Source organism: Choloepus didactylus, chromosome 8 (assembly GCF_015220235.1).
Source record: "Choloepus didactylus isolate mChoDid1 chromosome 8, mChoDid1.pri, whole genome shotgun sequence".
Taxonomy (NCBI): Eukaryota; Metazoa; Chordata; class Mammalia; order Pilosa; family Megalonychidae; genus Choloepus; species Choloepus didactylus.
The window spans coordinates 36,986,220-37,013,958 of NC_051314.1; the positions used below are offsets into that span (position 1 = coordinate 36,986,220).

The window sequence follows — 27,739 nt, forward strand, 5'->3', positions numbered from 1 at the left end:
TTTTCTGCTAAGAAGTACTACTATACCCATTTGTGTCTTAGGATTGCTATGAGTATTAAAGAAATTAATACATGTTAAGAAGCTTAGATCACTGCCTGGCTTTTAGTAAGCACCTCAGTAAATGTTAATTTTTCTTTTTTTATTGTTGTTATTTTGTAAATACTGTGATACAGTGTTGGGTCAACACTGAGATGGAAGTTTTCCTGATTTAATAGGCATTTTTGCCTAGTAAATTTTACGAAGAAGGCATAACTTTTTTACCTGAATCTTTAAGGATGCTAAGGAACATTTCATGTTGCAGAGTGATTAATGACATTCCATTTTGATATACAAAAGGCATGGAAACACTTAAGAACATACAATATGAGGTGTTGGAAAGCTATAGGTAGTTCGAATTGCTCTTTCTCACCCAACTGTTTTGAGGAACAAATGAGATGAGATCTTTAAAACCACTTTGTAAGCTATAAAGCATTTAAAAAAGGTCTTTCTTAGACTCATTTTCATTACCTGGGTGAGTAACAAGTGAATAATAGAGCCTAACACAGGGAAATTGTCACAGTAAGATAATATGTTGAGAGAAAAATTGGGGAGAGAATCAAAAGAGGACTGCACATTTGGAAGGAAAGAATTTTGCTGACCTAAATAATAATTATGTCATGAAATAGGCTTAGCGTACATTTTATAATTTGAACTTGATAATTAGGGAGCATGAACTGTTTTGTTGAATGTCCAGGTTGTTTTGTGAAAAATTCATTTCAAATCATAATATACTCTGACACTTTGGCCAAGTCATATTAGGTTCTTTCAACTTCAGCTTCCTCAATAGTAAAATGGAGATGATTATGTCTAACTCGTATTCTGTTGTAAGGATAAATGTAGACAAGGAAAAGTGCTATTATTTTCTTTAATGGATTCTATTGTGTTTTTAGAGAAAACAGTCTTCAAAAACCATTTATCCACTGTAATATCTTGCTTCAGATTCTGTGGGAAGACCATAATAATTGAAAGTTTGTAATACTGAATATAGTTACCCTTTTGCATATGACAATTATTTAGGGAGAATGGATTTGGTTCTTTTAAAGACAGAAAATGGTTTAGGTTCTTTTAAAGAAAATTTAATTATCTCTCATCTGTACAATAAAGCAAGTAGATTTTGATTACTTTTTTAAGGAAAGTGACTTTTAAACAGTGACTTGTTGCTAGGTAGTTTTGCTTCTTAATGAGTGAAGCTGTCTGAGAGATGATTTATGACCTTCTAGGTCACTCTGTAAGTAAGCCTGTGGGGAAAAAGGCATTAACTCATTTGCTAACCTTGATTTTTTATAGCATGTTTTTAAAGTATATCCTGCCCAGATCCTTGGTATTTGTGAGCTTGGCAGCATTCATGAATTCAGTAACTAAGATCATCTTAAAAAAAAAAATACAGCACATTTATAAATCAATGAATAGACTTAATTTATCTTACAAATTCTAAAATAAATGTTATTTTCCTAAAAGAAACAAATGTAAAATTATGTCAGGAAAGATTTGAAGTTACTAACTAGTATCAAAAAGAAATGATAATTTTCCTAACACATAGTTTGACTTAAACGTTTTTTTTTTGTGTGTGTGTGTGTGTGTGTGTGTGTGTGTGTGTGTGGTTTTTTTTTTTCCTCTAGTCTTTTGGCTCTGCCTCTTTTCTGTTTCGGTTGCTTGGTGGAGGCACACACATCTTAGCTAATTTTGCTGCAATTTTCTGGTTTCTCTCCTTGCCTCTAAGTTTATCTCCTATTCTGTCTCTCTCATACATACTTACAGCATCTTTTTGGACACGGCTTTTTCTGTAGTGTAATACTACTTAATAATTTATGTTAACTCATTTTTCTCAGACAAGTATTCAAGAACCTTCACTGCTACCTTTTCCACTTTGGTAACAAGACCTATTACACCATCTAGGTAGCAGTGCTTGCTGTTTGCCTATAGGTACTTGTTGGTTCCTCTGAGTCTTTGTACATAATTGAGTTTTTTTGTATAGAGCAGATGGCATGATTCATACATACCTACCTATTTCTTAATTCCTCCCACCATTTTTAAAACCAAGCTCAAACTTTATTATTTTCAGATGTTCTTACTAGTTAACCCCACCTGACTTTGCTCGTTTTATTTTTTAAAAACTGTGCACTTCGGAAATTTTACACAATTTTTCTATTAATTCATTCTTGCTTGTGCATTATGTTTAAACTTTCTCAGAAAAGTTTTTGTTTTTTGGATGTGGGTATTTAATGTAGATTATAGTCTGTTTAAAGAACAAAGGCTTTATTGTATTCTTCTATTTCTGTATTATCTCCTCTATCACACTGCATGTAAGTGAGTGTAATAAATGTGAGCCGACTGACTCAACAGGTGCTTATAGTGGCTTCTTTTTCTGGCTGTTTTTCTTAAGCGAACTGAGTCAAAATTCTGATCCATATCTTATATTTAAATATGTTAACTAAACTAAATGTGCAATGCTAATTTTGACAACTCCAGTGAGACCAGATTTTGACACTTGATTGGACTGGTTTATCTAGATCCTTGATTGAAGATGTTATTTTCATATTTTGGATTTGACAGTATTGAGTAAAATAACAAAATATAAGACTGGTAAGTCATATTTTTAGGTCGTTTTTATATACCAAGAAATTTGAATTCAATTTTGACTCTAATTAATAGTCTTTATCAAGAAGAGCAAAAATAAGGTATTGACAGTATCAGGAGATACTAGAGCAGTGAATGATATTGCTATGCTAAAGCCCTTACTAACTATGAAATTGCAGAGCCAAAACTTAGAATTGCCATAGTATATTGGTGTTCAAAATAATTTTTGCTGGTAGAAAAGTAGTTTTAATTTTTAACCCAAGTGGAAGAATCAGAAAATGTTGCATATTTTAAAGAATCAAGTGGATTTTAATGTTTTTATTTTATGTCAAAATTCTGTTGGCAATTCTTAAGCTATTAGTAGAATTTAACCAATAATAAAACTATAAAAGAATGAATGATTATATATTATTTAACAATTCTTTTTGACAAGAATATTTTCACTATTTTTATATTTTAATGTTGACTAAAGCATTTAGTTTTGCACTAATGATTGTCTGAATAACTGGCATAATTAAAAATATTAGAAAAGGAAATAAATTATTAAATTGATATTTCAGAACTTGACTGAAAAGTTGCTAAAGAAAGAAATGGACTATACTCAGTTGGAGGAGAAATATAATGAAGAATCTGTGAGTAAAAAGAATACACAAGCAAGTCTTCATCAAAAAGACCTAGATTGTCAACAGCTTCAATCAAGATTATCTGCATCTGAAACCTCACTACAGAGATTACAGGCAGAATTAGGTGAAAAGGCAGAAGCTACTCAAAAGCTCAAAGAGGAATTATCAGAAGTAGAGACCAAGTACCAGCATCTTAAGGCAGAGTTTAAACAGCTACAACAGCAGAGAGAAGAAAAGGAGCAGCATGGGTTACAACTCCAAAGTGAAATTAATCAGGTAAGAGATAATAGCTCTATTTATTGTAATTCCCCCTATGGGTTCTCTTTTGGTTTGCTAATGCTGGTATTATGCAAAATACCAGAAATGGACTGACTTTTATAAAGGGAATTTATGAAGTTACAAATTTACAGGCCTAAGGCATCAACAAGAGAATACGTTCACTGAAGAATGGCTGATGGCGTCTAGAATACTTCTGTCAGCTGGGAAGACACGTGGCTGGCATCTGCTGGTCCTGGGTTTTGGAGAAATCACTTTCTCCAAAATGTATCTGGGCTCCTCTCTTTCAGCTCCTGTGTGTCCTTGCTTCTTTCTTCCAGGGTGTTTCTCTCTAAGCATCTGGGGATCCTCTGTTAGCTTCTCTGGGACAAACTCTGGGCTTCATCTCTTAGCTTAGCTTCTCCAAACGTCCTTGTGTCCACATCTCAAGCATCTCTAAACATCAGCGAGCGTCTGGGTCTGTGTCAGCTCTTAGCGTCTCTCTTAAATACTCTAGTGAACTAATCAAGAACCCCCTGAATAGGCAGGGTCCACACCTACATGGAAATAATTCAGTCAAAGTTTCCACCCAACAAGATTTGGGTTGAAAGATCATGGCTTTTATGGGGAGCATAATATATCCAAACTGGCACAGGTTCTTCTTAGGTTGCTTAGTTATTTGATCACAGTATAGTTGATTTAAAAAAGAGATAGTTATTCTTTTGAACCAACTCTTAATTGTTAAATTCCATAGTGTTTAGTCAGATCTCATTAACTTTAATTTCAGTTTCTTTTATTAGAAAGATGAGAGAAAAACAGTATTCACCTTACAGCAATGTTGTGAAGTGTTTATGAATTAATACGTATAAATCTCTTAGGATGGTACCTGGCAGATGATACATACTCAGTTGGTATTAGCTATTATAATTAATTTAAATGACTGTCCATCCTTTAATTTAAAAATTATTGTTTTGTTTTTTTTCCTAAATTTAGAAAGTATCATTATAAAACTAATGGCATATAACATTTAAAGAAAATGTTTTTAGAAGAAGAAAACACGTTAGTCCTATCATGACTATTTCTCACAGGTAAAATAGGCTAACAAGGATGAAGTCTGAAGCAAGTTTTGACTTTGTCAGTCCCTTAATATTTTAATGTCTGTATTCTAATTATTGCTTATAAATAACATTAAAAATTGGTTGAAACATGGAAATTTGGAGGAAAGTGAAGTGCTCAGCTACTTTTTTGGATAATGTTCAACTGTATTTACTTAAATGAAAATGACACTTCATTTTACTACAATTAATTCTTTTCATTGTCTCTCCACTCCATTAATAATAAAATGATATCAAGAGAAATTATGACAGTAACTTATTGACTGTCAACTATATTCCAGGAATTGGAATAAACACTTCACATTTCTATCACCAATTTTTAGTGTAATTTTATTGAGATATATCACATACCATACAGTCATCTAAAGTGTACAATCAGTTGTTCATAGCATCATCACTTAATTGTGCATTCATCACCACAATTAATTTTTTGAACATTTTCATTACTCTAAAAAATAAGAATAAGAATAAAGATAAAAGTAAAAAAGAATACCCAAAACATCTCAGACTCCTTTTCCCCCCTATTACTCATTTACTTTTTGTCCCCCTTTTTTCTAATCATTTCTCCATAAAGGGAGTGTGAGCCACAAAGTTTTCACAATCACACAGTCATACTGTATAAGCTTTATAGTTATACGATTGTCTTCAAGAATCAAGGATACTGGATTGCAGTTCAGTAGTTTCAGGTACTAGCTATTCTAGTACACTAAAAAATAAAAAGGTTTATCTATATAATGCATAAGAATAACCTCCAGAATGACCTCTGGACTCCATTTGAGATCTCTCAGCCACTGAAACTTTATTTTGCTTAATTTCTCTTCTCCCTTTTGGTCAGGAAGGCTTTCTCAATACCACAATGCTGGGTCCAGGCTCATCCCCAGGAGTCATGTCCCACGTTGCCAGGGAGAGTTACACCCCTGGGAGTCGTGTCCCATGTAGGGGGTAGGGCAGTGAGTTTACCAGCCGAGTGGGCTTAGAGACAGGCCACATCTGAGCAACAAAAGAGGTTCTCTGGGGGTGACTCTTAGGCACCATTATAAGTAGGCTTAGTCTCTCCTTTGCAGTAAGAGCTTCATAAGGGCAAGCTCCAAGATCGAGGACTTGGCTACTACAATGGTAGTCCCCAGTGCTTGTGAGAATATCAGGAATTCCCCAGGTGGGGAAGTTTAATGTTTCCACATTTTTCTCCAGGCCCTCAAGGGGACTTTGCAAATACTTTATATTCTCTGCACAAATTACTCTGGCATGTATCAGGGTTTCACGCTAACCTGCACAAACCAACCAGATCTCACCCCCTAATCAAGGTTCCATGTAACTATGGTGTTTGAATAAACTGACCATACAAATTTAATTATATAGCATGCTACAGAAAGTATAGATTTTGCATCAGATAAACATGTTTTCCTTTGGTCTCACACAGAAGTTGAGGTTTGAAAACACAGTCAATATCATCCTTTTCCCTTTAGTCTGGTTTACCTTAGTTCTAATCAAGTCCCTTTTGTTCATACCTCTAATTGAAGTCTGATCTCTTTTTCAGCTTTTTTTTAACATTTGCTGTATGGGATATTGCTGACATTCATAGCTGCTGAACTCTGGCTCTGAGTCTCAGGTGTCACACAGATACCCAAAGTTACAGGGACTGACAAGCTTAGCTTCTCAGAATTTAGAGATAACCATTACATCTCATGAATAGATGTGACTGCTGTAAGAGCTTACAATCTAGGAACCTTTACCATAAGCCTACCCCTGATAACCTCTGCTCTCAGATTCAATTCTTAGGGTTTGCACATTATAGTTAGTCCATATTATTGAAGCATTACAATGTTTGTCTTTTCGATTCTGGCTTATTGCACTCAATATACTGTCCTCCGGGTCCATTCACCTAGGTGCATACCTCACAACTTCCTTTCTTCTTGCCGCTGCTCAGTATTCCATTGTACATATACAGCAGAGTTCACCATTCCATTCATCAGTTGAAGTACCCTTAGGCCCCCTCCATCCTTTGTGAACTGTGAATATGGCTGTGAAAAACACCAGTGTGCAATGTCCACTCATGTCCCTGCTCTCACTTCTTCTGTATATACACCCAATAACAAGGTTGCAGGACCGTATGGCAACCCCATAGTTAGCTTCCTGTGGAACCACCATACTGCCCTCCAGCTGGGCTGCACCATTCTACTTCTCTGCCAACAAGGAATAGGTGCGTCCTGCTCTCCATGTTTTCTCCAGTACTTGTAACCCTCTGTTTATTTTTTAACAGTTTTATTCACACACCATACAATCCACCCTAAGTAAACAATCAATGATTATGATAATTATGTGATTATACATTCATGACCACAATCTACATATGGACATTTCCATCACTTCCCCAAAGAAAGAGGAAAAGGAGAAAAAAAGTGAAGAATAAAAATGCAAAAGATAGAAGAAAAATAAAAATAAAATACAATGAAAATGTCAGATAACATCACTACCACCAAGAATCCCATATCACTCCCTTCTATCTCCCTCTTATAGACATTTAGCTTTGGTATATTGCCTTTATTACAATTAATGAAAGCATCTTGCAATGTTACCATTAACTATAGACTCTAGTTGACACTGATTGTATTTTTCCCATCCAAATTTCAACACCTTGCAAAGTTGACTTTCATTTGTTCTTCCTCATTTAAAAACATTTTATATTTGTACATTTAGTCAACATCATTGACCACTCTAGGTTTTGCTAAGTTATACAATTCTAGTTTTTGTCTTCTGTCTTTCCTTTCGGTGTCATACCCACCCTTAGCCTTCCTCATTCAACCGTACTCACACTCATTTTTGTTCAGAGTACTTACAATATTGTGTTACTATCACACAGTATTATGCTATCCATTCAGTTTCTGGATCTATACAGTCAATCCTGTTGAACCTCCTGTGCTCCTTCAGTATCAAATGCCCGATCTCTAATCTCTGTCTATCTCCTGATAACCTGTGTTCTCAACTCTCAAATTTCATTCATCAATGTTAGTCCAGCTTAGTGAGACCATACAGTATCCATCCTTTTGTTTCTGGCTAATTTCAGTCAATGTAATGTCTACTGTCTACATTTTGACTTTTGGATTTTATATGTCATATCTTATTTTATTTTTATTTTTTCCCTTTCTCTCTTTTTACCCTTACTGATAGTCTTCATTTCTACACTCTTCTCTAAACCTCTCTCTCCTGTCTTTTCCTATCTGCCCGTAGGGCTCCCTTTAGTATTTCTTGTAGAGCAGGTATCTTGTTCACAAACTCTCTCAGTGTCTGTCTGAAAATATTTTAAACTCTCCCTCATTTTTGAAGGACAGTTTTGCCTGATATAGAATTCTTGGTTTGCAGTTTTTCTCTTTCAGTATCTTAAATATACCTTATCATTGCCTTCTCACCTCCATAGTTTCTACTGAGAAATCCACACATAGTCTTATTGAGCTTCCTTTGTATGTGATGGATCACTTTTCTCTTGCTGCTTTCAGAGTTCTCTCTTTGTCTTTGATATTTGATTATCTGATTATTAAGTGTCTTGGATTTGACCTACTTGGATCTGTTCTGTTTGGGGTATGCTGTGCTTCTTGGATCTGTAATTTTATGTCTTTCAGAAACATGGGAAGTTTTCAGTGATTATTTCCTCCCTTATTGTTTCTGCCCCTTTTCTCTTCTCTTCTCTTTCTGGGACACCCATGACATGTATATTTTCTCTTCATGTTGTCTTTCATTTCTCTGAGACCGTGCTCATATTTTTCCTTTCTTTTCCCTATCTGTTCTTTTGTGTGTAAGGTTTTAGCTGCCCTGTCTTCCAGTTCTTGAATCCTTTCTTATACCTCTTCAGATCTCCTGTTGTATGTCTCCATTGTGTTTTATCTCTTCTATTGTGCCTTTCGTTCCCATGAGTTCTGACAAGTGTTTTTTCAAATTTTCAAGTTCCTTCTTATGTTTGCCCAATGTCTGCTTTATATCCTTCATCTCTTTTGCCATATCTACCCTCAGCTTGTTGATTTGATTTTTGAATTGATTTAGGAGATTTTTTTGATTAATAATTAGTTGTTTCAATTTCTGTATCTCAGTTGAAGTGTAAGTTTGTTCCTTTCACTGGGCCTTTTCTTCATTTTTCCTAGTGTGATTTATAATTTTTTGTTGTCTAAGCATCTGGTTTCCTTGATTACCCCAGTTGGATTTTCTCAGACCGAATGGGTCCATGTCTCGGTGAGAGACTGTATTCAGTATCAGGTTTCCCTCAGGGTGAGACCAAGAAGATTGTGAGACTTTCCTGTGAGGCTTGTAGACTCTGTACTTTTCCTATGCTGCATAGCAGGTGGTGCTTGTCAGCCCTCAGCTCCCCTCTGGCATAAAGAGGTGCAATGTATTTAATTCTCAGTAGACTCCATCCTGGCCAGGAACCGAGGGTGTCAGAAGCCAAGCTTAGGCTATTTGTGTTCCCTGCCCCCCACACCCCCAGATCCTGGGGTCTGAGTTCTTTGAGGGAGGGCCACCACTTGGGCTGGGCCCTGCCCCCCCCACCTTTTCTTAGGGAAGATAAGCCCTTTAGGGAATTGTCTCCTACACTTGAGTTTTTCCTTTGACTCTTTGACATATTCACTCCACTATTGGCTGGGTCGGAACTGATAAGTGAAACAGCCTGGGGCATTCTCTAATGAGCTACTTAGAATGAGAGATAAAAAACAGGAAAAAAGTAAGATAGTCCCCTTTTCAGAGCCAGTCCCCAGCCCTCCAGTTTATGAGGCAAGGACCAGAGTTACTACCCAGTTCTTTGTTCCCCTTTTCTTGGGACATAGCCCTTTTTCAGTATTCTGAGCTCAGTAGACTCCAAAAACCTCTATTTTAATTTATTTATGTATTTTTTTTTTCCCCATCAGCCCTGTCTCCTCTCTGCCAGGAATAACTTCCAGGTTCCTTCCTGCTTGCTCCGGTTTTATCTGTTTTTGTAGCATGTATTCAGTAGTCCAAATTTGTTAATTAAAATTGCAGTTGGAACTTGGTTGAGCTACATTCCCTTGTTCCCCTCAGGGACTGCTGCTTTTTTCCACAGCAAAGTTTTGCAATTCAGCCTGCCTTGCCAGTGGGGAGGGTGACCAGCTCTGCAGTTTGGGAGCTTTACTTATAGTTCTATGCTGTGATCTCAGCCATTCCACACATTCCTAACTGGTGTATGATGTTGTCTGGTCACAGATGTCCCCACTTCAGTTGTTCCTGACTATTTACTAGTTGCTCTAGGGGACTGACTAAATTCCATACCTCCCTATGCTTCCATTTTGCCCCACCTCCTACTATCACCAATTTTTTTAAATTAAATTCAATTTTATTGAAATATATTCACATACCATATAGACATCCATGGTGTACAATCAACTGCTCACAGTACCATTATATAGTTATGCATTCATCAACCCAATTTTATTTTTTAAAGTTTTAAATGTTTAATGAAAAATACTTAAAGCAACAATTTATTTACATATTGGTTAGAAAAGATGGCAGGGATGCTGGGGGTTTCCCTGGGGTGGGTTGTGAGGAGAGGGTTCCTATGAACCCTCATCAGGTAATACGGGGGAGCACAAGAAGGTCCAGTCTCTACTTGTTCTCAGCGCAGCGAGACGCCCTTCAGATCAGATCAGCAATGTTCATGGGCATCTCATCGATCTGGGTGGAGTAGTACTGCTCGATGTCCTGGAGAATACGGATGTCATCGTTCTTCACAAAGTTGATGGCCACACCCTTGCGGCCCTACCGACCCTGCCGCCTGATTCTGTGGATGTACAGCTCTCTGTTGTTGGGCAGGTCATAGTTGATGATGAGGGACACCTGAGGCATGTCCAGCCCCCGGGCCCAGACATCCGTGGAAATGAGGACGCAGCTGGCGCCGGAGCGGAACTCCTTCATGATGGACTCGCGCTCCTTCTGTGGCATGTCCCCGTGCATCGACGAGACTGTGAAATTGGCTTCTCTCATCTTCTCCGTCAGCCAGTTGACCTTCCTTTTAGTATTACAGAAGATGACTGCTTGCGTAATGGTGACTGTGTCGTAGAGATCACACAACGTGTCAAATTTCCACTCTTCTCTTTCCACGGCCACAAAAAACTGTTTGATGCCTTCTAGAGTCAGTTCTTCACATTTTACCAAGATGCGGATGGGATCCGTCATGAACTTGCTGGTCATCTCCAGGATTTCGTGGGGCAGCATGGCGCTGATCAGCACCACCTGTGTGGCTGGGGGCAGATATCTGTACACGTCGTAAATCTGTTCTTTGAAACCTTTGCTCAACATTTCATCAGCCTCGTCCAAAACCAACATCTTGATAGCATGTGTCCTTAAACTTCTGTGGCGAATCATGTCAAAAACACGCCCTGGTGTGCCGGCCACAACGTGCTGCCCATAGTCCAGCTTCATGATATCCTCCCCCATGTTTGTGCCCCCAATGCAGGCGTGGCACTGGACGTTCACGTAGTCTCTCAGAGTGAGCAGGCCCTTTTGAATCTGTACCGCTAACTCTCTTGTTGGAGTCAAGATCAAAGCTTGGGTTTCACGAACCTGAATATCCAAACACTGCAGGACTGAAATGCTGGAAGTCGCTATCTTGCCCGTGCCGGACTGGGACTGTGCAATGATGTCTCTCCCTTTGATTATCTGCTCAGTAGCCTGCTGTTGAATTGCAGACGGCTTCTCAAAACCGTAGGCGTAGATGCCGCGCAGCAGGTCCTCCCGCAGGCCCATGGTGTCGAATGTGGGGGTCACATCCACCTCCTCGCTGGTCTCAAACTCCACCTTGGTCATGTCTTCCTCTTTGAGCAGCCACTTCCACGCGGAGCCCAATATGGCCATCATGGCCGTGGCCGCCATGATTCCGAGGCTGCTGAGAGCCAACCCAATCTGTTTTTGAAAATTTTTCTTGCGTCAGAAAGAATCAGAAAAAGAATAACAAATAAAAGTAAAAAAGAAGACCCAAATCATTCCCCCCCATCCTACCCTATTTTTCATTTAGTTTTTGTCCCCATTTTTCTACTCATCCATCCATACACTAGATAAAGAGAGTGTGATCCACAAGGTTTTCACAATCACACTGTCACCCCTTGTAATCTACATTGTAATACAATTGTCTTCAGGAGTCCAGATTACTGGATTGGAGTTTGATAGTTTCAGGTATTTACTTCTAGCTATTCCAATACAGTAAATCCTAAGAGGTGTTATCTATATAGTGCATAAGAATGTCCACCAGAGTGACTTCTCGACTCCATTTGAATTCTCTTATCCACTGAAACTTAATTTCATTTCATTTTGCATCCTCCTTTTGGTCAAGAAGATATTCTCTATCCCATGATGCTGGGTCCAGATTCATCCCTGGGAGTCATATTCTGTGTTGCCAGGGAGGTTTACACCCCTGGGAGTCAGGTCCCACATAGCGGAGAGGGCAGTGAGTTCATCTGTCGAGATGGCTCAGTTAGAGAGAGAGGGCCACATCTGAGCAACAAAGAGGGGCTCAGGGGGAGACTGTAGGCACAGTTATATGCAAGTTTAGCCTCTCCTTTGCAGTAATGAGCTTCATAAGGGTAAGTCCCATGGTAGTGGGCTCAGCACATCAAACCACCAGTCCTCAATGTTTGTGACAACATCAGTATCAGTCCAGTTGAGGAAATCCAACACTTCTGCATTTTCCCCCAGCTCCTCAGGGGGGCCCTGTAAATACATTTTTATTCTCTTCCCAAATTACTTTGGGATGTGTCACTATTTCACTCTAACCCATACTAACCTACCATATCTCACTTCTTATTCAAAGTTCCATGTAATTGTGGTGTTTGAACAAACTGACTGTAGAGCTATACTGTTGAGAAAATATAGACCCTGCACCAAACAGACATCTCTTCCCTTGCTCTCACATGGAAGTTGAAGTTTTAAAACACAGTCAGTTTTGATCTTTACCCTTTGGCCCAGTTTCCCCTAGTCTTAACCAGATCTGCTTCATTCATATCACTGATTGAAGTCTGGGCTCTTTTTCAGCCTTTTTTTTTTTTTTAAACAGTTGCTGTATGTGCTAATATTGGCATTCGTATCTGCCAAGCTCTAGCTCTGAGTTTCAGAAGTCACAGAGATACCCAGTGTTCCAGAGACCAATCAGATTATACACTAAGGGATCAGCTTCTCAGAGTTTGGAGATAGCCATTATGATTCAGGAATAGATTTGACTGCTGTAAGAGCTTACAGTCTAGGGACCATTAAAATAATTGTTCCCCCTAAGATTCAATTCTGAGTTTACACATTGTAGTTAGCCCATATTGGTGAGGCATTATAGTGTTTGCCTTTATTTCTGGCATACTTCACTCAAAATGCTGTGTACAGGATCCATTCACCTCCTTGCATGTCTCACAGCTTCACTCCTTCTCTTAGTTGCACAATATTCCATTGTATGCATACACCACAGTGCACCATTCTGTTCCTCTGTCTGTGTACCCTTAGGCCATCTCTACCCGTTGCAAATCATGAATACTGCCTCCATGAACACCAGTGTGCAAGTGTCCATTCATGTCTCTGCTCTCAGATCTTCCAATTACATATCCCATAATGAGGTTACATGACCTTATGGCCCCCACATACTTAGCTTTTTGTGGAACCACCACACTGACCTCCAGAAAGTCTTCACCATTCTGCCTGCTCATCAACAATAGATAGGTACATCCGTCTCTCCATGTTTTCTCCAACACTTTTACTCCTATTTGTATTTTTCCTACAATTTTATAGAGTTATATTCACATACCATACATTTATCCACAGTGTACTGTCAGTCGTTCATGGTATCATCATAAAGTTGTACATTTATCACCACAATCAGCGCTTGAACATATTGATTACTACAACAAAAAAAAAGTTGTTTTTTTTTTTAGTGAATAATAAAGAAGATGATAAAAAGAAAAATAATATGTCATACAATACAATAAAATAGTAAGGACAGAAAATAACACCACTATCAAGAATCTCGTATCCCTCCCTTATATCCCCCTCTCATACACACTTAGCTTTGGTATGTTGCCTTTGTTACATTTAATGGAAGCATGTTACAATATTACTGTTGACCATAGACTCCAGTTTGATTTGATTATGTTTTTTCTCAAATACCGTTCCTTTTTCATCACTCTGCATGATTGACTTTCATTTGCTCTCCTACATGTAAAAACATACTTGTACATTTAGTAACAGTCATTGGCACTCCAATTTTTGCCAAGTTATACAGTCTTTATCTATCTTTACCTCTGATGTCATACATTCTCTTATCCCACCTCTTTCAGCTTTACTCGCAGACATCTTTGTTCAGTGTACTTACAATATTGTGCTACCATAAAACAGTATTATGCTATCTATTTCTGGATCTATAGAATCAATCCTGCTAAACATTCTATAGTCTTTCAGCATCAAACGCCTGATCTCTACCCTCTTCCTATCTCCTGGTAGCCTATATTGTCAGCTTTTAACTCTCAAAGTTTGTTCATCAATGTTTGTTCATATTAGTGAGTCCATACAGTATCTGTCGTTTTGTTCTGGCTAACTTCACTCAACATAATGTCCTCAAGGTTCATCCATATTATTTTATGTTCCATGTCTTTGTTCTGTCTTACAGCTGCATAATATTCCATCATGTGTATATACCACAGTTTGTTTATCCACTCATCTGGTGGACATTTGGGCTGTTTCCATCTCTTGGCAATTGTAAATAATGCTGCAATAAACATTGGTTTACAAATGTCCATTTGTGTCTTAAGTTTCAGTTCCTCTGAGTATATACCTAGCAATAGAATAGCTGGGTCGTGTGGCAAATCTATACTTAGCTTCCTGAGGAACCTCCACACTGTCTTCCAGAGTGGTTGCACCATTCTACATTCCCTCCAACAAGGAATAAGTGTGTCTCTTTCTCTACATCTTCTCCAGCACTTGTAATTTTCTGTTTTTTGGATAATGGCCATTCTGGTAGGTGTGAGATGATATCTCATTGTAGTTTTTATTTTCATTTCCCTAATAGCCAGTGAAGTTGAGCATTTTTTCATATGTTTTTGAGCCATTTGTATTTCCTCTTCAGAAAAGTGTCTGTCCGTGTATTTTGCCCATTTTTTGATTGGATTTTCTTTCTGTTGTTGATTTTTAGGATTCCTTTATATATTCGGGATATTAAACCCTTATCTGATATGTGGTTTCAAAATATCATCTCTCATTGCGTAGTTTGCCTTTTTATTTTTCTGACAAAGTCCTTTGATGTACAAAAGTGTTTAATTTTGAGGGGATCCCATTTGTCTATTTGTTCTTGGGTGTGAGATCTAGGAAACCACCTCCTATCACAAGATCTTTAAGATATTGCCCTACATTTTCTTCTAGGAGTCTTATGGTCTTGGTGCTAACGTTTAGGTCTTTGATCCATTTCAAGTTGATTTTTGTATAAGGTATCACCAATTTTTAAGATTAGACTGTTGAGTTCCATGGATCAGAATAGTTAGGAATATTTCTCTACCTGTTTTCTCATATCCATCCCTATTTCCACTGCCCTAGTTTGTTCTTCTCATCTCTTTCTTAAACCACTCTAACATGTTCAACCTGATCTCTGTGCCTTTAGTCTCATTCCTTCCAAATTGATTTTCCATATAGTCCCCAGAGTAATCTATCTTAAAAGCAAATCTTACCATGTTCCAACTTTGTTCTAAACCCTTTAATAGCTCCTCTGGCTCATGGGATTGAGTCCAGGTGCCTCATTATGGTATACAGTGTACCCAGTGACCTTGTTTACCCACCTCTTCAGCTCTATCTCTTTCTTACCCTTGTCTTTTACTCCCCAGTGCAAGAATACAGAAATATTTTTTGCTTTTATTCTACATGTTATGCTGTACCTTGCTTTTGTGACTTCAGTCATTCTGTCTCCTTGGCTTAAGATATTCTTCCTATTACTCTTCATCTTAATAAATACTACTTACTTAAATTGTCACTTTTCTAGAAATGCTTTTCCAAACATTGACACTCCGCCTCATCTCCCCATCCCCCAAATAAATGGCTTACACATGCACATACCTTGGCCATGTTACTTAGTATAGGATATTATTTTCTCTTGTGTATTTGTCTTTCTGCACTACACTGTGAACTCTTTGAGTGCAGATATCATGTCTTGTTCATTTTTATCCTCTTTTCCTGGCCCATTGCTTGTTAATCACCAAATATTTGAGTGAATGAGTGAAAGAATAAATGTATGAATTCATAGTAGAAGGTGACAGAAGCATGGACGTATCAGTGAATAACAACTTATATTTGACTTTCAGTTCAGATAAACAAATTGAGTATTTATACTTTCTAAAGGATACCATGTTTCATTTACTATGAGATACAGAAATGATTTGGAAACAATACCTACCTTTAATGATTATGTAACTGTCTGAGAGAGGGCAAAGCAAATACTATCCTGTACCAAAAAGCATGAGAATTATAATAAAATGATTCCGTATACTATGGGAATTCAGAAGATTTCCCCTCTTCTATTCCCTGCCCCTCCTCCCATAGTACTTCATAGTGTGTAATTAGTTTGTTCAGTTATGTGATCAGGAGAAGCTGTGTATGAGAGAGGTGGTGCTTGAAAATTGTGAATATTGAATAGCATTTTGACAAGTGGCAGTTTCAAGGCAGGAGGGTATTCTGGGTAGAGGGACTAATACTAGTAAACTAGTGGTGAGAAAGAGTTTTAAGAAAAAGGAAGGGATGCTGATTTGCTCTTAAGATTGGGTATATACAACAGCAGTTGACTATAGTGACTCAAAATAGACTCTGTTATGTGGGATCTTGAATAGCAGGATGAAGAATTTGTATTTTATTTGTGAGTGGAAGGAGGAGTATTAGGAATTGGGGGGGTGGCTACTGAAAGATCTATTTTTAAACTGACTTGAATATGCGGTTTTTTGGTCAATCACAATTCCAAACAAAATAAGGAGATCATGCTGAAGATCTTGAAGTAGTACCATTTATCTTCTTTCTTTCAGTGCTGTCTGGATTCTACCTTCAAAATATATCTCAAATCCATCTACTTCTCCACATCTGTGCTGCCACTACCCTTGTTCTAAGCCTAGACCACTGTATTAGCTTTTTTACAAGTTTCCCTTCTGATGACCTCCTTAATCTATTCTCCATCAAATGGCTAGAGGCATCTTTTTAAAACGTGAGGGATATCACTTTATTCTTCTGCTTACCATCACCAATAATTTCACATTAAATGTTGAATTAAATCCAGATTTCTTACTTTGACATATAAGCCTCTGTATATAGTTTGGCCTATGCTTATATCTTCACACTCACCTCATTTTGATCTACTTTTGCTTCCTCAAACACAGCAATGCTTCAAGCTCTTTCATGCCTTATGTCCTTTGCCTGTGTTTTTTTCTTCTTAGAGTTCTCTCAATTATAGTTTTTCAGTCTGGTTCAGATGTCATTTTCTTGATAAGGCCTTCTAGGACCATTCTATTTAGATAGCTTATTTTCTATACTTCTGTGGCCTCTTTTATCTCAGCAAGCTTTTAAAAATATCTTTTCCCTTCTTTATAGCACTTTACATTGCATATTTATTTATTTTTTGTTAACTTGTATATTGTCCAGTATCCCCCATTAGACTGTGAGTTTCCTAATGTCAGGGATTTTTTTTTTTTTTTTTCAACCTTATAAGCCTCTATTCTCAGGGCTTTTGGTAAATATTCATTGGATGAATGGAAGTGAACCTGACTTTTTTCAGTACCTTTAAAGAGTGTGGGCATGAATTGGCTCTATTTGGCTCTCTGCTTATATCCTCAGCACCCATTATAGTGCTGGCAAAGTTAGATAGCTGGCAACTGTGAAAAAGGTCTTGAAAACAAAGTGGCCTATATTCTTCAAACTTGTGTAAATGAGCACCAATAAAAAGCCACAGAGGTATAGAAAATGATTTGTTACATAATTAAAAATCTAGATGTCATCAATTTAATTTCTAAAAATTATTTAACAGGCTGTCTTCAGAAGCAGAATAGCATGGTGGATATGAGCATGGATTTGGAAACTAACTACCTGGGTATAAATCTTAGTTCTATGATTTATAAGTCATATGATCTTGGGGTAGTAATGTAACTTATCTGTGCCTCAGTTTACTCATCTATAAGATAAAGGTAATAATAGAACCTCCTTCATAGGATTGTTATAAGGATTAAATTAGTTAATACATTTATGAAGCATTGAGAACACGGCCTGGCACTTAGTAAACATTATTAGGAGTATACTAAATAATTATGCATGTAAGTTTACAAACTGAGTTTACTTGAGAACATATACATGTATGTGTATATCACAAAATATGACTTGAAGGTAGACTATTCTATTAATAATTCCAACATGTTTTAATTTTATTCTTAATTTAGCCTCTTTTTCTCTAATATATTTACTCTAAAATGGTACAGACATAATTGGTTAGGTGACTTTTACCTGCCTCTACTCTTGGGCAGCTTTAATTTGAGATTTATTTCTTTATTAAAAATCAGGGATTTATCAGGAATTATACAGTAATGACAGTAATGATGACAAGTTACTTATAATACATATTTCTTTTCCTCCCCTTTTTTATTAGATCTTTACTTTAGAGCAATAGTTATCTTTAAGTTGATGATTCTCAACTTTGACCGCACACCAGAATCCCCTGGGAAGATTTTAAAAAATTATCATTGCCAAAGCCTCACCCTTGATCTGCTTAAATCAGAATTTCTGGTATAGGCCTGGACATTGGGGTATTTAGAAGTTACCCTGGTGATTTTATTGTGTAGCTGAGATTGAGAACTACAGCTTTTTAAGGTGTTGCTTTTTAGCAAGTGATTTCTGCTTTTCCCAAAACTAAAAATCATGTGGTGTTTGTTATAAAAGCATGGATTCCTGGGCTCAAGCTCACATGTACTAAATCTAAACTTTCAAGGCAAGAAGTCTGATCATCCATGTATTACCAATGGTCTCGGGAGATTCATCCAGCAAGATATTTGAAATATGGAGTTTACATTGAATTTTGTTTATGCCTGTCAGGATTTAGCCTAACTTTTTTAGTGAGTCTGAGAGGAGGGTTGGGTAGTTGCTATAGTGCTAACTCATGGCGTTTTCCCTTTGCTGAGTTGGAAGTATATTGTGGAATCTGAGTTTGTGCACTTAATCCAGAGAAGGGAAGAGGAGAAGAATAAAAAGGAAAGGTGTTAGGCTGCTAGATGAGGACAAGGATAAAATGAATGCATGCTACCTAACTATTACTGATTCTTGCTTTGGTTAGATGGAAGCAATGTTTTGCTTTAGAAATTAACTTTGATTTTCTTTATAAAGATTAGGGTATATTCTGATAGCCATACCATAAGAAAATTTTGGGTGTCTACTTTTCTGATAGAACTTTGTTTTTTCCTTGTCAGTATGTGAATATAGAAAATATAAATGTAAATATGACACAAAGACGATTAATATTTTCAGATTTAACATGAATAGTTTTGCTGGAAACCGTTGTCTAAAATGCTTGTTAGTGATTTTTAATTTCGCTGGAACACATGCATTTGATTTGATGTGTTACGCGACTGGTATGTAGGGGCACTTAGTGCGTAACTCAGGAAGAAGTGTCTCCCACCCTTATCTCCAAGCAACAGCTCTTTTGTTCCACACTCCCAACACATTTATTTCTTCTGAAATTAATACAAACTTTTAGAAATTTTTTCATGAAAAAACATGCTCCTTTCTTTCTCCCCCCTTCCCCCCAAGAAAAATCAACTGCTGTTTCTGTTGATATTAGAGAAAATAAAGAATTTGAGAGAGTGATGGTTTTTAGCCCAAGGGCAAAATTCTCCTTTAGTTCTGACTGTGCCAGTTTGAGGACTTGGGGAATGCTTTTGGCTCTGTTCAGTAACCAAATATGAGAATTTTATTGTGGTGTTTCTTAACTAGGGAAAACCAACAAGAATCACTGTGGAACTTTAAAAAATATTGTGGCATAGGTCTGAGTGTGTCCTGAGTGTCTTAATTTTTAATTTTCATTTATTATTTTAAATTCCTCAAGTGATACCAACATATATCCAAACTAGAGCCTCTGGTCCACTGTATTTTTTTTAAGAGAGCAAAAAGCAAAACAAAACAACTACCTGCATGCGATGAAAATCCATTTGTAGTTAGAATTGTTCTATAATATCTTAATTTCCCCAAAGTATGGTGCAAATTACAATTTTACACTTATACTGGTGAAAAGTAAAACGTTGGAAAGTAGTTGGTAGTCATGGTAGTGGTGTGTGTGTTTATACACACGATTTATGTTTTTTTCTTTTTTAAAGTTACATAGCAAACTTCTGGAGACAGAGCGCCAACTAGGGGAAGCTCATGGGAGGCTGAAGGAGCAGAGACAGCTTTCAAGTGAAAAGCTGATGGATAAAGAACAACAAATGGCTGATCTGCAACTCAAGTTTTCTCGTTTAGAGGAAGAGGTAAACTAGCATTTCAAATGAGTTTATATTAGCAAATTTATTGATAGTTTGAGGCATTTTTATATTGCTATGGTTCATCAGTCTTTTAATTTTCAAGAGATTTAATTGGACATTTATTTTTATATCTATATATTGAGACTTTTATTTCTTCCTAATTAAAAGTCTTCCCTATTGCCTACATTAAATCATTTTGTTATGATTGTATACCCTCAAGTTGTCAAAAACAAAAACAAGAAAAGGACAGAAAAGACTACTCTTTCAACTTGAGGCAGGAAAAATTCTGGAGATAAAACTATGTCAGGCTGTTGAAGGAAGAGTCTTCCTATCCAGGAAGTGTCAACTTACTAATGAATCAATGAACAGTGAACATTGGTAAGGATCATTAATGATGTTGAGTTGGTACATATAAACTTTAAGCTTGCATTTAAGGAGTTTCACTTTAAAAAATTAGGTGTAAGTTTGAACGCTACCCTGGTTAAAGTTGTGGTTGCTAAAAATGATACTGATAATATGGTTAAGGTCAAAGTTACCATTAATTAGAATTGAACAAACATTCACAACTAAAATCTGTAGCTTCAACAATAGATTGTCTTTTAGACCCAAAATTTTAGATGTGGTAGATGATCCTATTATTTTCCAGTAAGTGACACTTACAATTTTTGTGGAAAAAATAAAACTAATAGTGACACTGTGGTTTAGATATTAGTATAAATAATTTGTAAGAATTAATTCTTTGAGCATATTAATATACAAAACCCAATAATAAAGTAAATGCCAACCTTGGAGAAGGAATTGTATTCTTCTCAGGATGAGAGTCTATTCCTAGAGAACAGTTTCTTCATCATGAGATTTGGATTTTACTAGTAGTGAGATAATGCTTAAAATTTTTTTTTGTTAGAGACACTGCTTTTAAAGTTGATGTTTATACTTAGTGAGTTTAGTTTTCTATTCAGATTTGAGAATTGTGAGATTTGAATAATTCCATAAATTTATGAACGAGAGCATTATAGCTTTAAGTTATTAACTGACCATCTACCTTTTTTCTTTTAAGTTGAAGGAAAAAGTAACAAGTTCCACAGACTTGCAGCATCAATTAGATAAAACAAAGCAACAACATCAAGAACAACAAGCACTTCAGCAAAGTACTACAGCAAAACTTCGAGAAGCCCAGGTAAAAATTTCAGAAAAAGATTAAACCAAATCATTATTCTTCTGTTATGATAAAACCAGAAAACCCCTTTTCTTTCAATTACTATGTTGAAAATTTTTTGAAATGTATTTTTAAATTATTTATTGAGCTTATTCATAAAATATCTTATTTGAAAAGTTTTTTAATATGCAAATAAAATTTCTTGGTTTAGTTAGCTCAGTTAAGGGAATGTTTTGTATTTCCTGCAGTAGAATGTAGTACTTGTTGGTCATGTCTTTCCCTGCTTCATAACCATTATTTTGAACATTGCAGTTGTACATATGGAAAATAAGTGATTGGGATGAAAATACAGATTTAAAGTATAGCTTAGAAGACTGAAAATAGGTGAAGTTTTTGTCTTATTATGGTGAGGGGAGGCTCACCAATTATTTAAAATGAGATTGATTTTTGATTTTCATTTGTTCTCTCATTCTTCGATTAATTTATTGAATACTGTTGAGTACTACATGTCAGACAGTGTGCTAAGCACTGAAAATAAAGAGATGAGCATAACACAGTGCTCAACCTCTAGGAAATGACAGTGTAATCATGTAAATACAGACTGTTGGAGTTTAAGGGAGGCAATAAGTAATATGCCTCCTTTTCTCTTCTGACTTTGGAGAGTTGTGTGGAGTCAAATGCACAGAGATCAAAATATTAGATTAATTTATTTGTTCTTTTATTCAGTCAGTCAACAAATATTTATTAATGTCTGCTCTTTGCCTAATTTTATGGGTACAGCAGTGAAAAAAGCAGGCAAAAATATCTGCTTTCATGGAGTTTAGTGAGACAAACAGTAACCAAGATAAATAAGCAAAATATACAGTATATTAGATAGTGATAAGTGTTATGGAGATGAAAAAAGGAGAGGTGGGAAGTAGGAAGTATCTTGGGTTGGAGGTAGGATTGCAGTGTTGTTTAGGATTGCCTGGGAAGTTCATTCTGAGAGACGAGAGACCTGATGAGGCATGTGGATATCAGAGAAAAGAGCTTTTTAGGTAGAGGAAACAGTGCATTTAAAGGTCTTAAGGCAGGATCATGTCTACGAAACAGCAGAAGCCAGTGGCTGGAGTGGCATGAGCAATGAGAAGAGTTCTGAGAGACACGGTCATAGAGATAACAGGGATCAGAACATGTAGAGCCTCACAGATCATTTTAAGGGCACTCTTTTCCTCTGCGTGAGATGAAGAGCCCTTGGAGGGTTCTAAGCAGGAATGACATGATCTGATTTATAATTTCACAGGATTACTCTGGCTTCTTTGTTGAGAGTAGACTATAGGGATACACAAGTGGAAGCAGAGAAACTAGTTAAGAGACTACTGTAATAATTCAGACAAGAAATGATATTGCTTGGACCAGGTTGTAAACAGTGTAGGTAGTAAGAAATGGTCAGATTCTGGATATATTTTAAAGGTAAAGTTTGGCAGGATTTACTGATGAATTAGATATGAAGTGTGAGAGAGAAGTCAATGATGACTCTGAATTTTGTCCTGGGAAATAGGAAGGATGGAGGTCAAGCAAGATGAAGACTGAGAATCCCATTGGATTTGGCAACATGGAGGTCACTGGTGATATTGATAAGAGTAATTTGGGTAGAGAAGGTGGGATGAAAGTATGATTGGAGAGGGTTTCGAGAAAGAATGGAAAGAAAGAAGTCTGATATGGTAACTATAGTATAACTTTTTCTAGAAGTTATACTGTGAAGGATAGGAAATAAATGGAGTAGTAAAGCTAGGGTAGAGAAGTTGGCATTAATATGTAACGAAGTACACTTTCTTATACTGTACCCTAGAATTAATTTTATCCATCCAGCCACAGAAAAAGCTGGAAAAGTCAGCCTTTCATCTTCTTATAGGCAGTTTGCCTCTCAAACTGAGGGGAGAGTGAGGCCCTGAGTTAAACATGCATAGTTCCTTATTCCAAACTTTCCAATAAGTTAACTTCTTATTCTCTTGGCAGGAGTGAGAAAAGGATGAGAAAGAGACCAGGCAAAGTCCCTCATTTTGGAAACATGAGAAATCCTAAAAACATAAAAGAGGTGCAATGAATATAGTTCGGTATATATGTGTATGTAAAATTATTATGGTAGCATGAAGGGCAGTTATGTAACCTAGAGAGGGTCTGAAAAAGAGCAGTCATGGAAAACTTTGAAGTAACAAAGTATAAGTAAATGTTCCTGGGGTGCAAAGGTAGTGATAGTGAGGAGTATACTACAGGTGAAAGTTATAAGGAAAAGGACGCTGAGGCTGTTACAAACTAAACGACTGGGTTTTGCTGGAGATTAAAGTATAAGGAATAGATTATTTGGAGAAGAGACCAGAGTGTTAGGGTTAAGTTTATGGAAGGCCTTGTGTGATATTTATTCTTGAAGATAGAAAGGTATTGAAGGGCTTTAAGATAGACGTGACAAAGTCAAATTTGCTTTGTAAATAGATTATTCTTGTGGTTGTATGAAAGATAGATTTGGGAGGAAAGATCCTGAAATAGGAAATCTGTTAAAAGACTAATAATATATGCAGTAGTTTAGATGAAAAATAAGGGTATTAGTTCAGGCAGTTGTTAAAAATGACTTTAGGAACATGAGAAATACTTGGGAGTTAAAATAAATTGGACCTGTGGACATATTAGATGTAGAGAATGAAGGATATAGGAAATAACTTCCAGATTGATAACACTGGGTGCAGGCTAAAAGAAGGGGTCATCAACTGTATTGGTGAACATGAGACAAATGGACGTTTTATAGGGGAATGCATTGAGTTCGGTTTTGGACATGTTTTCTTGAGTCTATTATGGGATAAATTTAAAGCATGGGGGAAGGGACCATGCTAATATATAGCTTTGAGAGACATCAGTATATAGGGGGTAAATAGAATTATTTGAATGGTTGTGATCAGCCAATGAGAGTGTAGAATGAGAAAAAATAGGCAACCACTAACAGAAACTCTGCACTTGTGGGATGATGGGTAGGGGAAGAGCAGCCCAAAGAAGGAGAGAATGATTAGATTAATTAAGGAGAACCTGCAGAGTGGGAGCCAAAGGAATAGGAGAGTCAAAAGTTGGGAGTGATCAGCAACTTCAAATGCAGGTGTGTTATGGGGATGCTCAGTGTGATAGAAAAAAGTCCATTGGATTAGGCAGTTAAGAAGTAAATTGGTGACCTTGTTAAACTTAATTTCAATAAAGTGATAGAGATGAAAGTCTGACTTTTAATTGACTAGTAAATAAGTGATGAAGTTGGAAAAGTAAAGTATACATTACTTTTGAAATTTAAAGGGGAATTGTGTAAGACTGGATGGAAACTAGAGGGGGTGTGGCCAGGGGGCTTTTGAGAATGAGCCAGACCTGAATATATTTATAGTCTCAGGACAAAGGGACTAGTAGAGACGGAATAATTAAGGATATTGAAGAAGGAGAGATGCCTAATAGAGAAATTGATTGATAAGAAGATATTATTTTACTGACACAGTGGAGGGGCCAAATTTGAACTTATCCTCCAAAGTCTGAGGAAAGGAGGTAAATATGGATGTATGTAAGTTTATAGTTAAGAGAATAGAAAATCAAGGTAGATCATTCCTAAAAATCTACATTTTTTGGATAAAGTTGGAGGTAATAGTAGCTTAATGTCAGGCAGGTAGAGATTGAAAATTTAGAGAGTTTATCAAATCTTTTATGTTTGGAGGTGAAGACCTCACCCAAGTAAAAGGACTATAAGATAATTCTGAGTATATAATGGAGGTTGGAATCCAGAAATTTTTCGTGGCACCAATCTATTGAGTTTTGTGATTTTTCTCTGACAGTGCTTAGAAATGTAGGAGTAGAGAAAGCAGACTGCAACATTGATGTAGGTTTGGGCTTTTTTGGGGTAGCTGTATTGGAAATTTTGGGATGAAAGGAAATGGACAAGTGGTTGAAAGAATAGTTTAGATCATATCCATAAATGAAGTTCAGGAAGGGAAGCCAGGCTTATGCTGATTAAGCTAGAAGGAAATTGAGGTCTCTTTGACTTAGAAGAGTAGAAATGAGGTCATGAAAGAGAAGACAACCAGAAAGTTGTGATCACAGAATATGACTCTTGGAATTTTTCCTTTGGAACAATTTCAGGGGATTACAAAATCCTATGAGTGAGTGATTGCAATGTAGAACGAGTTAAGATTCAGGAATTAAAATGACTTGAATGTTGAGGCTATGTTCTTAATTCTCTGTGTATTTTGAATCTTCCAGGAAATTTGCAGAAATTGGGATTGAGAGAAAGACTAAATCAGGTCTGAAGTCTTCAGTGAATGAGGTAGGGAGTTAGATAGATAATAGCAACAAGAGTAGAGGGTAGAATAAGTGAATGACACATTCTTCAAAGCAGCATGAAGCTTTTGCATGGAGAGTAATGGCACTGAATAACCAGGAAAAGGCTGGCTTCCCTGCTTGTCCAGTGGGAAAGGCCTTACTGACCAGAGAGATTGAGGCAGTAATCAGCATCTGTAAAGGGAAAACCTGATTTCGGTAAAGACTTGGAAATAGAATGACTCCTCCGGGAAGAAGCTTAGACCTGGAACTGTGATTCCTAAAGATTAATAGAATGTGGAGAGAGGGGTCATTAGTGGCAGAAACAGAGAGTAACAGCAAAGAAGTTAGGTTGCCTTTAATCATCTATTAATTGAAGCTTAGAGGGATGAGAAGCATGTTTGAAAGTAACTGATTTCAAATATTTTAATATTGGCACAAATCATTGAGGATCCTGGATTCATCAGTGAATAAAACAGACAAAAATCCCCACATTGTGGAGCATACATTCTAATGGGGGGTGGGGAGGGGGGAGGAGGTGAGGCAGAAAAACATGAAATAAGTCCATTACTTAGCATGTTAGAAAGTCAGTGTTATGGAAAGAAAGAAATAATCAGGATAGGCAATACAGGGAAAGGTTACAATTTAAAATGTAAATGGTTATGGTAGGCCTGACTGAGAAGATGACATTTGAGTGAACATTTGAAGGAGAAGTGAACCATGTAGGGGAAGAGAGTTCCAGGAAGAAGAAACAATTAGTGCAAGGGATCTGAGGTATAGTGAGGGGTCCTGTGTGTCTGAAATGGTTTGAACAAGAAGGGTGGTAGGAGGTGAGGTCAGAGTGTTAGGAAAAGAATGTGTTAATTGAAGGCCTTAGTTAAATTCTACTGTATTATCAACAATTTAGATTAATGTTGTTAAATATATAGTTCTAATTATTTAATTGAATATCATAATTAGCTTTAAAATATAAGAAAAAGAGTTTGAGTCATAGAATTCATCAATCATTTCATGCTTAATGAATAACTTTTTAAAGCTTCTATCCTTAAGACAGTAGTTTTCAATTCTTTCCAGAATGATTTGGAACAAGTGCTACGTCAAATTGGTGACAAGGACCAAAAGATCCAGAACCTTGAAGCCTTATTACAGAAGAGTAAAGAAAATATTTTGTTACTAGAAAAAGAAAGAGAAGATCTTTATGCAAAAATTCAGGCTGGTGAAGGAGAGACTGCTGTTCTTAACCAGTTACAAGAAAAAAACCATACATTACAGGAACAAGTAAGCTTATAAAATGTATTAAATTTCTAAACTTTGCTTTTATCTCTCTAACTCTTAATAAATGCTTCATGTAAATAATAATTATTTCAGGCTCTTTTTAGTACTTTTTTATATTATATATTTTTGATGGATACCATCTCATTTACCTGAGATAGAGTGGGTTGCTATTGTAGGGGAAGTAAGTTAACATGATTTGACAAAGGAATTTCCAGTTCATGTCCCAGGATTGTAACATATTACCTGTAGGAACCTGGGTAAATCATTTCACTTTTTTAGCTTATTTGAAAAGTAGAGATTTATTAATAATGTGTACATGCCTCATGACATTTTAAATATTTAATATTTAAATGAACGTAATAAAAGAATGAATAATAAAAGATATTTATAAACTAAAAGCACTAATTGTCAGTTGTTACTATATATTAATATATTGACTTAGTGGTTAGTTATATTTTGATAATGCATATGCCTTTGGACAATATATACATAATAATAATTCTAACAAGTTGCCTTATTTCAACATTCATATGTTGTTTAAGAAAAACTGATTAAATTAATACATTTTCAAACTGAAAAGAAATTAATAGTTGTTTTTGGAGGGAGAATTGTCCAATTAGTGAATTGTAATTATATAAATGAGAAAGTATTAAAATAACGTATCAGTAAATAGGTCATATCACTTTTCTAATTTGGGGCATATTGGGGCTTAGAATTTTCTTTTCTTCAAGTTTCAAAGTTTACCTTGGTTACCAGTTTTTGTGGAGAATTTTTTGGCTGTTTTATAGTTTCAAGTTGCATACAACTTGACATTGTTTATTATACAAATACGATCAGGAATTCTTATGCATTTTTTAAAAATAATAAAATCTATATATTTCTGACCATGTG

At 36.4% G+C, this 27,739-nt stretch overlaps 2 protein-coding genes across 2 annotated transcripts in view; one reads left to right on the forward strand and one right to left on the reverse strand.

Moving 5' to 3' along the window:
* The window catches only part of EEA1 (early endosome antigen 1), a 160,792-nt gene that overhangs the window by 85,152 nt on the left and 47,901 nt on the right, over positions 1 to 27,739 (forward strand). Inside the window, exons 11-14 of the mRNA XM_037845172.1 lie at positions 3,177 to 3,515; positions 19,957 to 20,106; positions 21,158 to 21,277; positions 26,648 to 26,851. Of these exons, the coding sequence (XP_037701100.1) occupies positions 3,177 to 3,515; positions 19,957 to 20,106; positions 21,158 to 21,277; positions 26,648 to 26,851 (813 nt within the window). The remainder of the gene's footprint in view (positions 1 to 3,176; positions 3,516 to 19,956; positions 20,107 to 21,157; positions 21,278 to 26,647; positions 26,852 to 27,739) is intronic.
* Positions 10,244 to 11,479, reverse strand: LOC119541336 (eukaryotic initiation factor 4A-III-like). The gene is given in 1 exon segment (XM_037845181.1): positions 10,244 to 11,479. A coding segment is annotated over 1 exon segment (1,236 nt).